The 18,478-nt window shown below is 41.3% G+C and overlaps 1 protein-coding gene across 2 annotated transcripts in view; it reads right to left on the bottom strand.

The window, feature by feature from the left end:
• LOC137290232 (uncharacterized) overlaps positions 1 to 18,478 on the bottom strand; it is a 72,864-nt gene that overhangs the window by 18,335 nt on the left and 36,051 nt on the right. The window contains exon 2 of one of the 2 annotated variants that reach the window (XM_067820985.1): positions 5,890 to 5,960. In XM_067820985.1, the coding sequence (XP_067677086.1) occupies positions 5,890 to 5,953 (64 nt within the window). In that variant the 5' untranslated portion in view covers positions 5,954 to 5,960. Of the gene's footprint in view, positions 1 to 5,889; positions 6,096 to 18,478 lie in introns of those variants that run through there. The other variant, XM_067820986.1, reaches the window with a different exon arrangement.

Here is an 18,478-nt window from a genome sequence, read left to right as displayed (position 1 = left end):
CGGGTGTTGAATGTGTCTGAATGGTACGTAGTTCCGAAATAATTAAAGAATTTGCATAATAGTTAGTGAATTTACCAACATCTACAATATGGTCTCCACACAAGTGACAGTGTTCACATCCGTGAGATGTCTATCATCTAGGACTAGCAGGATCTTCCCTCACACAAGTGACAGTGTTCACATCCGTGAGATGTCTATCATCTAGGACTAGCAGGATCTTCCCTCACACAAGTGACAATGTTGACACCAGTGAGATGTATATCATCTAGGACTAGCAGGATCTTCCCTCACACAAGTGACAGTGTTCACACCAGTGAGATGTATATCATCTAGGACTAGCAGGATCTTCCCTCACACAAGTGACAGTGTTCACATCCGTGAGATGTCTATCATCTAGGACTAGCAGGATCTTCCCTCACACAAGTGACAGTGTTCACATCCGTGAGATGTCTATCATCTAGGACTAGCAGGATCTTCCCTCACACAAGTGACAGTGTTGACACCAGTGAGATGTATATCATCTAGGACTAGCAGGATCTTCCCTCACACAAGTGACAGTGTTCACACCAGTGAGATGTATATCATCTAGGACTAGCAGGATCTTCCCTCACACAAGTGACAGTGTTGACACCAGTGAGATGTATATCATCTAGGACTAGCAGGATCTTCCCTCACACAAGTGACAGTGTTGACACCAGTGAGATGTATATCATCTAGGACTAGCAGGATCTTCCCTCACACAAGTGACAGTGTTCACACCCGTGAGATGTATATCATCTAGGACTAGCAGGATCTTCCCTCACACAAGTGACAGTGTTCACACCAGTGAGATGTATATCATCTAGGACTAGCAGGATCTTCCCTCACACAAGTGACAGTGTTCACACCCGTGAGATGTATATCATCTAGGACTAGCAGGATCTTCCCTCACACAAGTGACAGTGTTCACATCCGTGAGATGTATATCATCTAGGACTAGCAGGATCTTCCCTCACACAAGTGACAGTGTTCACACCAGTGAGATGTATATCATCTAGGACTAGCAGGATCTTCCCTCACACAAGTGACAGTGTTCACACCCGTGAGATATATATCATCTAGGACTAGCAGGATCTTCCCTCACACAAGTGACAGTGTTCACATCCGTGAGATGTATATCATCTAGGACTAGCAGGATCTTCCCTCACACAAGTGACAGTGTTCACACCCGTGAGATGTATATCATCTAGGACTAGCAGGATCTTCCCTCACACAAGTGACAGTGTTCACACCCGTGAGATGTATATCATCTAGGACTAGCAGGATCTTCCCTCACACAAGTGACAGTGTTCACACCAGTGAGATGTATATCATCTAGGACTAGCAGGATCTTCCCTCACACAAGTGACAGTGTTCACACCAGTGAGATGTATATCATCTAGGACTAGCAGGATCTTCCCTCACACAAGTGACAGTGTTCACATCCGTGAGATGTATATCATCTAGGACTAGCAGGATCTTCCCTCACACAAGTGACAGTGTTCACATCCGTGAGATGTATATCATCTAGGACTAGCAGGATCTTCCCTCACACAAGTGACAGTGTTCACACCCGTGAGATGTATATCATCTAGGACTAGCAGGATCTTCCCTCACACAAGTGACAGTGTTCACACCCGTGAGATGTATATCATCTAGGACTAGCAGGATCTTCCCTCACACAAGTGACAGTGTTCACATCCGTGAGATGTATATCATCTAGGACTAGCAGGATCTTCCCTCACACAAGTGACAGTGTTCACATCCGTGAGATGTATATCATCTAGGACTAGCAGGATCTTCCCTCACACAAGTGACAGTGTTCACACCCGTGAGATGTATATCATCTAGGACTAGCAGGATCTTCCCTCACACAAGTGACAGTGTTCACATCCGTGAGATGTATATCATCTAGGACTAGCAGGATCTTCCCTCACACAAGTGACAGTGTTGACACCAGTGAGATGTATATCATCTAGGACTAGCAGGATCTTCCCTCACACAAGTGACAGTGTTCACACCCGTGAGATGTATATCATCTAGGACTAGCAGGATCTTCCCTCACACAAGTGACAGTGTTCACATCCGTGAGATGTCTATCATCTAGGACTAGCAGGATCTTCCCTCACACAAGTGACAGTGTTCACATCCGTGAGATGTATATCATCTAGGACTAGCAGGATCTTCCCTCACACAAGTGACAGTGTTCACACCCGTGAGATGTATATCATCTAGGACTAGCAGGATCTTCCCTCACACAAGTGACAGTGTTCACATCCGTGAGATGTCTATCATCTAGGACTAGCAGGATCTTCCCTCACACAAGTGACAGTGTTGACACCAGTGAGATGTATATCATCTAGGACTAGCAGGATCTTCCCTCACACAAGTGACAGTGTTCACACCCGTGAGATGTATATCATCTAGGACTAGCAGGATCTTCCCTCACACAAGTGACAGTGTTCACACCAGTGAGATGTATATCATCTAGGACTAGCAGGATCTTCCCTCACACAAGTGACAGTGTTCACATCCGTGAGATGTATATCATCTAGGACTAGCAGGATCTTCCCTCACACAAGTGACAGTGTTCACACCCGTGAGATGTATATCATCTAGGACTAGCAGTATCTTCCCTCACACAAGTGACAGTGTTGACACTCTTGAGATGCATATCTTCTTGTGCTGACGTGATTTCCCCTCACACTGATGATATTTTTGACACTCGTGTAATGTAGATCATCTAGGATTAGCAGGATCTTCCCTCACAGAGGTGAGATATATATCATCTAGGGCTATCATGATCTTACCTCACACAGGTGACAGTATTGACACTCATGAGATGTATATCTTCTAGTGCTGACATGATTTTCATTCACACTGGTGATAGTGTTGACTCTCGTGGGATGTGGATCATCTAGGACTATCATGACCTTCCCTCACACGGGTGATTGTATTAACATTCGTGAGATGTATATCATCTAGTGCTGACGCGATCTTCCTTCATACGCGTGACAGTGAAAGCGCAGAGCCATTTCCAATTGCTTGCGTGACTTTGCATGTTGACATGGAATATAGATTAAGAAATGAATTTGATGAAACACCTTAACAGACGCCTGTTAATTTCGCCTTCTGCGTGCCCATGGTTTTGACTAAGGTTCCTCAGTACTGCCCTAAATGTAGAGTGAGTGAGTAAGCATGGATTACGCCGTGTTTAGCCATATTCCAGCAATATCACGAAGGGGGATATGAATACAACATATGGCATGGTGCTTAAAGATATGGTTTGCTCCTTGACATGTCGTATGCTGCCATACACAGTGTATGATGCTTGACATGTGGTATGCTGCATGGCTTGGTGTATGAATATCGACACATCACATGCTGCTTCACATAGACAGTGAAGCTTCCAAGGCGGTGTGCTGCCAGACACAGTGTATGATGCTTGACATGTGGTATGCTGCATGGCTTGGTGTATGAATATCGACACATCACATGGTGCTTCACATAGTCAGTCAAGCTTCCAAGGTGGTGTGCTGCCAGGCACAGTGTATGATGCTTGACATGTGGTATGCTGCATGGCTTGGTGTATGGATATCGACACATCACATGCTGCTTCACATAGACAGTGAAGCTTCCAAGGCGGTGTGCTGCCAGGCACAGTGTATGATGCTTGACATGTAGTATGTTGGTCGAAGTGAGATTTTTTACTTACATTATGCTGCTCGATGTCTGATGCTTGACTTGCACTATGTTGCTTGATGTGTGATTGTATATATATGATCAACATGCTGCTCGGTGTGTGATGTTGGCCATATGGTATACTGCCTAGAATGCGATACGCTGCTTGACTTATCGCATGTTGTAGGTAGAGAGTATGCTGCTTGACATACCATATGTTGTAGGCAGAGAGTGTGCTGCTTGACATACCATATGTTGTAGGCAGAGAGTATGCTGCTTGACATACCATATGTTGTAGGCAGAGAGTATGCTGCTTGACATGCCATATGTTGTAGGTAGAGAGTATGCTGCTTGACATATCATATGTTGTAGGCAGAGAGTATGCTGCTTGACATATCATAGGTTGTAGGCAGAGAGTATGCTGCTTGACATATCATAGGTTGTAGGCAGAGTGTATGCTGCTTGACATACCATAGGTTGAAGGCAGAGTGTATGCTGTTTGACATATCATAGGTTGTAGGTAGAGTGTATGCTGCTTGACATATCATAGGTTGTAGGCAGAGTGTATGCTGTTTGACATATCATATGTTGTAGGCATATTTTATGCTTCTTGACATATATGTTGTAGGCAGAGTGTATGCTGCTTGACATATCATATGTTGTAGGCATATTTTATGCTTCTTGACATATATGTTGTAGGCAGAGTGTATGCTGTTTGATGCTTTCACAAGTGATTTTGACTTTTGACTAGTGATAAGGCATTGTATGGCCAAATGAAAAAATGAAATACTGTACGACATTTAGTGTCGGGTTGTGTGTTGATTTGGATGAGAATAAGGAAAAGAACTTAACAAATCTTTTGAACGGAACGTGTAGAAGATTATCCCAGTCAAACTCAAACAGCTATCTATTTAACAAACCTAGACTAGCGAACATGGGTTCTCGCAATCAATCAATAGACTGACATGTCAGCGTCGTGTTCGCTGGGTTGTAGCATCCTTCCGTCTGGGTAAGGTGCAAGCAACACACTACCTATGGTCATGGCATTCACGGGACACTTCCACATAGCGGAAGCCATTGCCATCCAGTCTTAATCCAGGACGGCTGATCAATGCTCACAGAGACATTCCAACAAAATACCTAATTACGGTCTTCGTAGGCCCTGTGTAAATTGCCCTGTGACGGCGGAACCCACAATGTATTTGGGCCACCTTTTGTCTGATGTAACGTAATACACTAATGCATTAAGCTCAAGAAATGCTGGAGCAATAGCAAAAGCGAGCGTTCTCAGTTATTGAAATAATTCACCTGCATTTCTATAATGAATTGTTGACAGCCGTAATCATCTCTTGATTTTGAGGACTTTCGTTTCAGAACAAATATATGTATCCACGTTTATTCAACTTTTTGGACCATATTCAGGCGGTTTGTAATGGAAAGATTCATTGACTAGAAACAACGGTTTTCTCGAAGTATCAGCAAAGGTTCCGACTGCTGCACCAGGTTGATGCTTTGCGTACTTTGACAAAAGCCTGGGTGATATATCGAATAAGTGAGACAAAAGCCTGGGTGATATGTCGAATAAGTGAGACAAAAGCCTGGGTGATATGTCGAATAAGTGAGACAAAAGCCTGGGTGATATGTCGAATAAGTGAGACAAAAGCCTGGGTGATATGTCGAATAAGTGAGACAAAAGCCTGGGTGATATGTCGAATAAGTGAGACAAAAGCCTGGGTGATATGTCGAATAAGTGAGACAAAAGCCTGGGTGATATGTCGAATAAGTGAGACAAAAGCCTGGGTGATATGTCGAATAAGTGAGACAAAAGCCTGGGTGATATATCGAATAAGTGAGACAAAAGCCTGGGTGATATGTCGAATAAGTGAGACGAATAAAACACACATACTCCGTAGCGAGTAACATATCACAGAAATTCTATGCAATATTTTTATCAGTAGGCTTTTCAGTATACGATGTCACAGTTATCACATATTATTGATAATATATGTAACAATCATTTGAAGTTGAAAGACATGTGTAGTAACAACACGTCGACACAAACACTCCCGGAACAACTTCATGCGTGCTTCCAGTACAACTAAATTCATCAGTGAGAAAGTACAAACGAAGTTCTGGGACTATACCCCACAGACAATTATCAGCAATATCAGGTGTACCGTAATGACCTACCTGTGTATGACAACAATACAAAGAGGGGCAACAGAGCGCTGAGGGCGGCACCAGATGGTTTCATGCTGCTTCTGAAAGTAGAGGAGATGTCGGTAAGATGCAGGTCATAGGTAAGGCATTGTCAGTGGACTTCACTTGGACGTTCTCACAAACACGGCTGAACATAAGGTTTTGAATGTATCAGCACCAACGTAACGGATAGAGTCATGGATGGGGAGGAAGAATGAGGGGGCGGGAGTGCGGGAGGAAGGGTGGAGCAAAGAAAAGTGGGGGAGGGAGATTGGCCCTTTAATGAATGCAACCGTGGGTGGCGGGCGGGAGGTTTCCTGGCAGTGTTTTCATTGGTTCTGCGAGTCTGTAGAGGCAGGTGTGGAATCAGCACGTTCTACTTGGTGGATCGTGCTATTTCCACTTAATGTTCTGAGTGTTAGCTCTGCACAATTAACGTGGGCTCACGTGCCAATATCATTCTCGCTATGCAAACATATCTTGTTTTGTACTTGACCATTTTAGGTATGAACCACGGGCGATTTTGTTTTGACATTCTCAAGGGGCATATTATAGCTATTTGTAGACATATGTTTTGCACGAAGAGTTAATCTTATTTGTTGCTTTGAAAGGTCCCATGACGGAGACTGACGCTAGTTTCACCATTATAGTTTTTCTATGCGTCATGAAATGACATTCAGTGTCATTAGATGCTTTGATTGGAACTGCAAATTCCAGACCAACAACTAACATAAAACATTTGGTAAAGTTGTCCAAATGTTATTTCCCCGCATAACAAAAGCAATGAATTCATAATTGTGAATAAACCCGAGCCATTCCCTTTTCTACTCAACAAATGCTTTTCAAACTGTCTGTGATGTTCAATGAGGTTCTCAGCACATCATTATTAGGGGTTCGAGACATGCTCAGTCAAGATCGGTTTTTCTGGATGGCCACTGGAACCCGGAAGTGGGTTCAGCGCCATTAGCACGTGCTGAAGGAGAGTAAATGGATTCCTTTCTTTCCATCTCCGTAGGAAGGGAGGAAAGTGTGAGTGTTTTTCTTCCTTTCCAACTCTGATCGGTGACATCCGAAGGTCGGCTCTTAATACCATCTGCCATGAGCACAGTAGGGCGTAGAGAGATGACAGTCACGCTGCACTTGTTGGTGGTTTTGCTTAAAGTAGATAATCCATTAACTTTTGTCGGAGGGTTTCAGTCAACAAATACTCGTGCTATTCATTGTCTGGGCATGTGCGCGGGTATTTAATGTCATAATGGAATGAATGATATTGGCAAGGCTTTGTTGTAAGTCACTGAATGAAGTAGTGCATAAAAGTACATACAGACGGCAAACATCCTTCTTTAATTACTAGAAATGTGCACTAAATGTCGAGTGTATGGTCAGCATGCGCATGTATCGACATATTACAGTCAAACAGTGACAACACCGGAGTGGAGCGTGTCCCCCCTCATCGGTGGTACTCTCACAAACACATACCACAGTCAGTTGGTCACTTCCTAGCACATTGAAATACATAGTACAAGTAATTATGTTTTCTTTGTCATTCTTAACAGCCTCTAACAACATTGTGAAGATTTGAAACAAGATTTACGGAACGTGAATAGTGATCGGTATAGCCATCTATATATCACAACCAGGTTATTAAACAATTGTTAAAGTTCTACTGTACGCGGGTTCTCAGCGAGCTGGCATATCTAAACAAGTTTTGATTTTATCACTGTGTGTTTATTGGCTGTGACTACGGTAGATTATTCTCAGGTTGAATTTAGAATATCCTGACATGGACAGGGGACGCAACCATGATGCTTTTACCACTGGACAACTATTATATTATGCATAATAATCACATAATTATTGTATATTCATGAAAACGCGAAGACCTGCATCAGTCATGTTATGCACTCGTATATTCTGACAGATAAGGAACGCAACTTTATTGCGTTCTGAAAATAGAGAACAACTGGGTCATGCATGATAATTACAATATCATATTATATATTCTTTCGTGAAAACGCGAAGACCTGTGTCAATCATGTTATGCACTCTCGTTGTCCATAAAATGGCATGAGATATCACATTACGTTTAAGAGTAGAAAAACGAAATCGATTTATTTCTGAGGATAGCACTTAACCATCACTACAAATTCTTTAGTGTAATCTCATTCAAAGCAAAACCGTGTGCTGACAGATGTGGTTGGTGCACATACAGACAATGACCAGCAGAAGCTGTGTTTGGGGACTGGAGCTGTTTGCAGTGCGTGACAACTATATTGTCTGTGTGGTCATTACTGAATCCAGGAGGTAGAATTACTGTTATCTAGTCACACGTAGTGCTGAAACTAACTATGGCGACCTTCACTTAATGTTAAGTTAATCCGTGCACCATTGATGACACGTGAACACACCATCTGTTTGAAAGGAATGGCACGTATATCAACAACAGAAATGAGTTGGGAAAATACACACGATAACACTTTTAAAACAACCTAATAGTGTGACAGATGGCTTGCTTCCTGCAAATGTATGTATGTATGTATGTGTGTATGTATGTGTGTATGTGTGTATGTATGTATGTATGTATGTATGTATGTGTGTATGTGTGTATGTGTGTATGTATGTATGTATGTGTGTATGTGTGTATGTGTGTATGTGTGTCTGTATGTATGTATGTATCTGTGTCTGTGTGTGTGTCTGTGTGTGTCTGTCTGTATGTATGTGTGTGTATGTATTATGCATATGGGGATGGGGGTGGTGGTAGGTAGGTAGGTGGGTGGGTGGGTGGGTAGGTAGGTCTCGATTATTCACCGAAAAGTGGACTCCATTGGGCATAACAGGTTAAAGAGGCGATGCAAGTTTTCAGTCCTGACACCCGGTGTTCATGTTAAGACTAGGCACGTCTTGTCTAAACGGCTGTACCTGTCACTGACAAACTGAATACCATGGCTGTTCTCAGCTAGACTATGATCATGTAAAACACTTCTTCAACCGCGAATAGTATTGTGTTGAGTTATAGCTGTGACCCTTCTGGAGGGGAACAAAATAAATATTAAACCAGATAATCCTGTGATTGATATTAGTAGTGTAGTAGGGATCCGTTGAGACGCTGCCAACCAAGTCACCGAGAAATATCCTTCTAAAGGACATTTGGTCATATAGACTATTACAATAAAATCATCAACTGAAATTACACATTCACTATACATGATTTTACTTGTTGGTATTATACTCTTAATAAGAAAGGGAACTCGCCATGCCTTATTCAAATATAATATCATACTGGTCTTATTTGTATATGAGAAATTACCCTTTTTAAGAATGCTAGTCACATTATAGCATCTTGTTGGGCCGACCCATGAAGATCCGGGTTAGAATACTGGCCTTCAGTAACCCAGGCTTGTCGTATGAGGAGACTAAAGGGATCGGGTGGTCAGGCTCATTTGACACGTCATCGGTTCCCAATTCCCAGATCGATGTCCACACTGTTGGTCACTGGATCGACTGGTCCAGACTCGATTATTTACAGACCACCACCATGTAGCTGGAACTGTGCTGAGTGCGGCGTAAAAATAAACTCGCTCACCCACTAACAACTGTATTTCCTCGTTCATCGATGACTTGAGCTGACAACATGAGCATTGACCCATGTATCAAGGACACCATGGCATGCATCAATCAAATTAGCGAGTCTGATTACTAATTCAGTCAACCGCCTCTTAACAAAAAACAGTTCTAGCTAAAATCTACGCGGTTTGATTCCACTATCGAAGATAAATCTATTTTACAAAAGTAACTTTAAAATACATTTCCACGTCACGTTTTAGGCCTACAAAATGTAAAACATTGTCAACACCGTTCAAGTTTCACTTCCATTTATAACGATGGTTTGACAGTTTTGTTTTAACACATAACTCTGTGGGGACATATATGACTTACAACTCCCACTTGTATTATGTGCGTGTCATGTCCATCCTTCACGCATTTATGAATCGATTGAAAGAGACAGATATTCACTCCCCCAAAAGAAGGCTCAGAACATTGCGTGAGCTCAACTGCTTCTCAAATATTATTAGAAACTAAACTACTTATCATCTATAAAACAGTCCAGTGATAGTGTTGTGATTTTCCAGATCTAGATTGGTGACTGATGGTATTCACGATGTTCATGAAGTGGGTTTCCAGCAACTTAAATATAACTGTGTTGTGCAGTGCCATTATTTGAATGGGTGTTTTTATGAGTTCCTTATACAGAATATTTACCATGGTAAAATGAAAGAAAATGGGATGAGGGATTAATGTAAGACCTCGCTAGTCGTTGATCAATGAATAAATGAGGAAATCAGTACATATCATTTCAGTTTAATGGCGGAGCATTTTGATGTCTTCATGTTAAGTTTTAGTAAAGGTATATATGCCCATATCAAACCCGAGTCTGGGAAACTTGATTTTCCCCGAGGCAATGATTGGTCATGCTGGTGGCAGGATAAAGGTAAAATCTGGAATGCAGTAGGCAACGATGACATCTGGAAGACAGCTGACTGCCTATGGTGTCCACTTGTTCATGTTAAACTGGAAAGATCTAGATTGAATGGAAATAGTTATTATATGAGAAGATTCACAAAGTAGGTGCGACGTTTCTGTACACACTCTTGTACCATTGTCAGGCAGGATTCTTCCTGTATCGAAATGGCATACTCAAAAATAGAAGAAGAAAGTTGATATCCATAAAGTTTGTTCTATGTTGTTAATTGAGGAAGGGAGGCAGAGCATGGTGTTTTCTGTTGTTATTTAGGTTGCGCCCTAGCTCCAAGATAGATATTTGGCTTGTAGGTGGAAGATGGGAGGTCAGCATGTCGTAGCCAAGGGGCCGCTAGAATAACATATACTTTTGTTTTTAGGAGGTGAATAACATAATATGTTGTCTTGTAATCAGTGTGTTACGGGCATGCGATATTCTCTTGCAATAGATTGATTGCTATAACGTATTGATTTGTAGCTGTATAGTGGGTGGTGAATCGCACATTTAACATGGACCGAACTTTGCCGTCCATGCTAAATAAAGATGATGATGATGATGATGATGATGATGGCGAATGTGTTTGTTATTTAACACCTACAATGTCCATGATTTCCTTTGGATTTCCGCAGGACACAGTGAATGTATGTACGTGGCGTTGTACAACGAGAATGAACTGTAGGCATAGAGATGAATGTCACATTGTGAAAACTCGCATGTTACTAATTCTGTATTGATTGTTGTCGTTTCCACAAACAAGAAGCACACGCGATTAATAAAAATATGGAACAAGAATGAAGTCAGGATAAGGCGACACAAAAAGCGTCCGTATGGGATCCATAAACACAAAGATTTCATGAATAATTTGCCTTAACGTATTGCAATATGTGTCAAAAGATATCTCGACGGTAATGAGAAATGAGTATCTCATTGAGTTTGGAGCATGAATAGACTCTGAGACTGGTAATGAGAATTGTGTTTTATATATTCCCTGGCAATGTGAAAACTATCTGTACAATAGGTCGTGATCTGAATGTCTGTTGATACAACATGATTGTACAATTCGTACAGAACCAAATACGAGATAATGCATAGTTACAGAAAAAATACAGGTAAGAAAATATAACCTGTCGGTAGTAACCAATATAATTAACACTCTTTTTTCATAATGTACTGTTGAGACACTTTGATTAAAGTTGATTATAGTTTTGGATATTTTCATAAATTTTTTAAATGTAGCATAGCTCAAAAACAATACTTGTCACTCGCCTGCAGGTCGTTAACATGTGATCAAGTAATGCCATTTCGTCACGTAACGTACAAGACAAAGAAATATAACTAATAATATATACTAATAAATATAATTATTTCATGAAACACCGAAACATGTAACATTTTTATAAATATTTGGCAGTACAGCCAATTGGGCGGGAAAAACAATAAATGGCGTTATTCATTTGGGGCATGACCAACCGAATAAAAAGGACTGGTCATATTTCCTGCCAGTGAAGGGATGAAAACACGTGCCTCTTCCATATTTCAATACATCTGTGTATTAAACGTGATTTGCTTTGGATCCGAGAGTTCCCCATTTGCTTACAGATATACCCGATGTTATTGCAAGTCCCCGTCGATATGGAAGTCGCTCGTTGTCGGCAGTGTGGGAGGAACCGGAACCGCATTGTGTAATAATACCATATTATTGCCACCGGATACTCCCATGGACCGTACTCATGTCAGTAAACACTTGTGTCGTGACGTTTAAAACAAGTTGCCATTGATCATTCTCAGTCTATATGCCGTTGTCACTGCAGCCAGCTAGATTACAGATGCGGCCAAGTAACGATCTCGATTAAGTGAGATTTATTGACTGAAGCTGGGAAGAGAGTCCCTAAGGTTTACACAGGCCGGCAAGGTGTATGTGCACTGACTTGTTGAAGTGACGGGGCTACTCATGGTAATATTGTTTGATCTGGGGGCGCATCAAGATGTTGATTGATAAACCACTCGAATCATGGTTTTGTATATGACATCAGCCTGCAAATCGGTAGGCCTAGAGTCGATGGAATCTGTCACACTGTCTCACAGAAACAAGAACCCTGTGGTCGCACAGATCAAGTCGTCAAACGCAGATGGCATGGATGATCTGGTTGAGCACATCGTCCTAATCTGACTGCGGGCTATGTTCATACTATTAACCAGAGTCACTTATGTACACCTAGTTGGCGAATGTACCTCAACAAACAAAATGTGGTGAGCTGGCTTTCTGCCATATACGGGTTTAACCATAAACACAATATACACCATATGTTTGAAACCATGGTGTGTTGTAAGCCCCACTGATGTGTCCTTTGTGTGTGTCCCCTTGTGTTATACTGTACATCCTGTTGTGAGTTATTGTATAATTCTGTTGTGTGTTATTGTATAATTCTGTTATGTGTTGTTGTATATCCTGCTGTGTATTATTGTATACCCTGTTGAGTAATATTGTATATCTTGCACGCGGGTTGTAGCAGTTTTAACCACTGTTGTACCCTAAAGTATATTCCACAGATGTGCCATCTTACAGACGGGCCCTGCTGTCTACCAACAGGATCGGCCCTCGAGTCCATGGCATATACGTCCCTTCGGGTGAGTTGTCTCACTGACTGTTGTGCCCTTGATGTTGTCCTAGTGATGTGGTGTCTGGGTGTATATTAAACCGTAGCACCACAGTAAATGGCTTCTTGCCTAACTGTTACAGGTTTGAATGAGGATGACTTTATAAATGTGCTTACAGATTTCTTAGTTTCAGTGGAAAGCTTCACAGCAAAAGCACAAATTACTTCAAACAGAAATACCTCCACTTCAGCATGCCTACGTCAGGATAAAGAAAATCCATCCTCTTTTGTTCATGTTCGCACGTTGAATATTAAGTGTCTGTCCGTGCTCTACATGGCCGTATCGAACCCCAATCAGAGGTTTTCATCCAATCACGACCAGAACAAGGAGAATGCCATGTAATACAACCGAAACAGAAGGTGTTTGCCAGTGTGTGTTTGTAGGGCGTGCATCGCTTACTGTGCTAGCACCTCGGTATTGATCACAGTCATTAAACAAGCAACTGTTAACTTGGAACGTGTACAAACCTGAGGTTCTAGGCAGGAACAATGACGTTCTGTCCCACTCGTACTGAGGTTCCATCATGTCTAACATGTGGCACTGAGAAAGATTCCAGTCATTATTTATTCACGATGATGGGAAAAAAACGTTGATGTATCATAATGTAAACTTATCGACACAGAGGAGTTAATATGAATTTCCTGTATAGGTTTATCCGCACTGTACACCTACGTCAGGCTGACTTGTATGTGATACATGAGAACTGCGATGAGCCGACTCAATACTCAATACTTATTGTTTCAACAGTTAAATATACATTCTAAACATTCAATGGGTGAGGGACTTTGGTTTAATGCCTCGTTTAGCAATATTACATCAATATCATGGCGGGAGACATCAGAAATGGGTTTCAAACATTGTACTTGTGTGGGGAATCGAACCCAGGGCTTCTGAGTGACGAGACTTTGCCAGCAGGTTACCCCACCGCCCCGTACTCCCTGAGGGTAAATAATAACAATGTACATTTTAATCAATTTTATACCTTTTAATGGATTTGTGATTATGTATGCAATATTCAGAACAATCATTTCTATCGTTTCTCTTTGCTGATAATAATTATGACGTCTGTTCTGTCTGTGGGTGGAAATTGTCCCCTCAGCATATTCTACAGATATACCCTAGTGTACAGCCACTTATGTGCCGGATTGTGTATCTTTCTGAAGTAGCATAGTATATGTGTGGTACCAACTGTGAAGAATGTTTTCATTTTATTTCTTCCATGTATTATGCTGTATTCCTCTGAAATGGATCTGGGACCAAACTATTAGAGCTGGATAAATAACATTATTTTTTAACGAAGGATGGGTAGGTTGTGGTTACAAATAATTAATAATATTGACAACACAACCATTATCTTCTCACTGTGGTTGTTGTGTTTAGATCATTAAGTTTTAATACTCGTGTGGCATTACCTTTATGATAGCGGGAATACTCACGTGGAGCTCAACACTGGACAAGAAGAACGCATTAATACATGCGGAGTGTAAAGACAGAAGAGATTATTTGACGCGGTATTTTGTGTGATGCAAACTGTTGGAGCAGAGAATGAACATGGATCCACCACTGACCTTCCATGATCGCTTTATAATAGTGTCACCATTCCTTAGACTACAGGCGCAATGGAATCTGGTAAATATTCCACGTTGTGTATTGGAATTAAAGGAACACACAAAGAACGACGCCATGTGCATCAGAGCATATGGGTAAACACGATGGTCCTCGAATCGTCACCGTCAACGACTGTGAGCTGCTTTCCGTAAACTCCGTCGACTCACTGCCTTGTCACAGTTGGGAAACCACAGGCTACAACATAAATCTCGTCGCATCTCGTCTGTTGAAGCGTTTATGTGTGGTTCAGACGGAAACATCGACAGTAGACATGAAATACTGAACACGGGAACATACCGACACGGATGGAAACATTGATGACTCTACTGTAGACAACAGTCATACCAAACTGAAGGGAACCATAGTTTTAGTTTTTAACAACACTAGTCATTTCGACTAAAACGTACACGTGGTAAGGGCAATACTGCGGAGGTCACATCCGTCAGCTAGTTACAACCATGTCCATTACAGACATCGTTACTTGTATATATTCCCCAACTTTGAATTGATAATATGTGTTAGAATTTGCAGTTGATGCTTTGGTTACTATGCATACACGAAATATGATGATTGGTATTAGTTTGTCATTCATGTTAACACAAAACTTGACGGAGAGAGGACAATGTCATGGATAGGTATGTCAAATGAATTATTCTTCATCGTGTGAAATGGTACTAGTTATGACATGAATTATTCTTCATAGTGTGAGATGGTGCTAGCTATGACACACATGTAAATGAGATACACCATGATCGCTTTATAATAGTGTCACCATTCCTTAGACTACAGGCGCAATGGAATCAAGAGTAGTTTCAAGACGGGTCTTTGTCTTGACCATGCAACCACATCAGAGGAACTTTCAGAACTCATACATGAAACCAGACAAAAACAGTTTCCTTCTGTGAGTATATAAGAATATATAATTCGATGGGACAAAACCGCGGCCTGATTTTTAGGTCCCCAATTGCAATACGTAAGTATATATCTAACTAAAATGTCATTACATATGCGAGGATCCTATCATAAGATATCTGGAATTATCATCGTAGTTATTACAATGACTATTTGAAGGAATTATACATTACAAAGTCAACAACGAGTGTTTGGTCCTAAACGTTATCCTGATCCCCATGTGATGTGAAGCAAATCCATTAGACTGATCCCCACGTGATGTGAAGCAAATCCATTAGACTGATCCCCATGTGATGTGAAGCAAATCCATTAGACTGATCCCCATGTGATGTGAAGCAAATCCATTAGACTGATCCCCATGTGATGTGAAGCAAATCCATTAGACTGATCCCCATGTGATGTGAAGCAAATCCATTAGACTGATCCCCATGTGATGTGAAGCAAATCCATTAGACTGATCCCCATGTGATGTGAAGCAAATCCATTAGACTGATCCCCATGTGATGTGAAGCAAATCCATTAGACTGATCCCCACGTGATGTGAAGCAAATCCATTACACTGATCCCCACGTGATGTGAAGCAAATCATCAGACTGATCCTAGTGTGGTGTGAAGCAAATCCATCTCTAAGCTGTTGTCCTTCACTAAAACAGCAGAATTCTGAACTTTCAAAAAGTAGTCGTAATTCAAAATTAACAACGGTATACCCGAGACGATCCGGGTTAGAATAACATGAGCCATGCTTGTCGGGATCTAACGGGATCGGGTGATCAGACTTGCTGACTTGGCTAACGCATGTCATCGCATCATCGTTTCGTAGATCGATGCTCATGTTGTTGGTCACTGGATTGTTTGGTCCAGACTCGATTATTTACACATCGAAGCCATAAATATAGAATTGTACTAAATGCGGTATAAAACTAAACACACTATGTTTCCTTGTTCACCAATCACTTGATTGTCCGATTTGCTTACAGCCCACAGAAAACGTACCGCCGCCAGGCTGTAAATTGGAGGCAGGACATTGGAGGAAGGCATTTTGAAAGGCGTTTACAAGTTGGACAAGCATGAATACATGACACGTTTCATGCTCCATAACATAGTTTATATTCTTCACCCAATGGGGGATGCTACCGGCAGGACACACCTTTCTCACAAAAAGATGGTGTCATCACCGATTTTCAGTGGTCCATTACACTATTGTGCCGTTCAGACCAAATGGATTGTGTACCTGAGGATGGTTAAAACCTGCTCATCATGTACGGAGAGACACCGATAGTCAGATATGGTGATAGGATCAAAGGTGTCGAACAATTTTATCGTCTTTTAAATTCGCCTTTATCAATATGTTTCATTGGAAGTAATATCAATATTTACTTGTTCAGTTATGTGCGTGGGCGTTTTATGAATGAAATGATTTCTACAGCGGCAAAGCCCAATGCTCTTCTTCCGAACAATATACGCCGTCCCCAACTGATCGCTCAGCAAATACTCCGACAAAAGACTTAAAGGGCACCGTCAGTGGATCAATGTTAGCAGCACTAAGCACGCTTTTATACAAGTAGAATACTCTATAGGAGAGAGCTCAGTGGTCATAAATATACCAATCAGCAAGTCCTTATGAGCAAATATGTGTTCTATTACAATGGTCACCAAGGAAAATATGCAATTATAAAACGACTTGAGTTCAGATGCGTAATGAACATGTTGGCACCATGAAAACACTGACGTTTAGGGCTGATTATTATCCTGGTGCAATCACTATATCGTGGTCAGTCATAACATGGTAAGGAGTACAGTGAACTCTACTTTCGCCAAACTCCTCTTACGCTGTCACACATTTCCCCTTATAATTGCAACATGCTACAGAATGACAAAATAAACCTTGTCCGCCTCGTAATCAATCACATCTCATCATTTACTTCGCGGATGGTGGTGAGTTGTATCGCCGAGATTCATGAAAAAAATAAATATTAAAGCAAAAGAATGAAATTATGATTCCTGTTAATAATTCGACCTTCTTTTCTATTTGACCGCCTCATATAACTGGAATATTGCTGACTGATAAACTCACTCACTAAATCTTCTAAACAACTAAAACATGTACAAACTACAATCTTCACTATCCTACTTGCAGCTGGTTCTCACACACATGCATTAGGCACACCAAGTACCCAAATTGAACATGGCACTGTAATTTCACAAATGAATATAAATATCATTGGAACGTAAGCTTAATAAAAGTGAAAAAAACATATCCAGATAAAGTCTTTTCTAAACGCGACTGAGATTGTTCCCTTTGCTTAACATGACATATCATGAACAGGAGATTATGATACACAAGCGAATACATAGTACTAAAAAACAGGTGCTCGCATCAAGGTGATCTGCCACAACAGTGACACAAACACAGGCAAAGGCAAGTCAGTTGTTCACGTGAGAAAATATAATATGTGTGATGCACGTTGAAAATTTAGTTGGACGGGATATCATCACTGTCATGAAATCGCGTGATAATCATACGATCTTAAAACGGACTGGCACCCATTGGTGGTTATGCTCATGTGTCTATAACGTAGAAAGTATAACAGAAGGTTCACATTACATTGTGTTTAATTTCAAGTAATACCTAGTACGTAATAGCAGAAAGGTACGGATGAAGCCGCAGCGGCAGCAATACGTGCTCATCCACAACCACAACCACAACCACAACCACAACCACAACCACAACCACTTAGACCTCTGATTTGATGACGTGGTTTTGGTGGCAAGTCCAGTCAAGACGGCACCCCTCATATCAAAACCTATGGTCAGGACTTGGATGAAGCAAGTTCTGTCAAGGTCGTTGAACCGTAGGCAGATGACAGTAAATGGACTGGTCTA

The sequence above is a fragment of the Haliotis asinina genome, chromosome 7 (assembly GCF_037392515.1).
Source record: "Haliotis asinina isolate JCU_RB_2024 chromosome 7, JCU_Hal_asi_v2, whole genome shotgun sequence".
NCBI classification, from domain to species: Eukaryota; Metazoa; Mollusca; class Gastropoda; order Lepetellida; family Haliotidae; genus Haliotis; species Haliotis asinina.
Note: the sequence above shows the minus strand (reverse complement) of the source record. Positions and strands in the feature narration are given on the sequence as shown.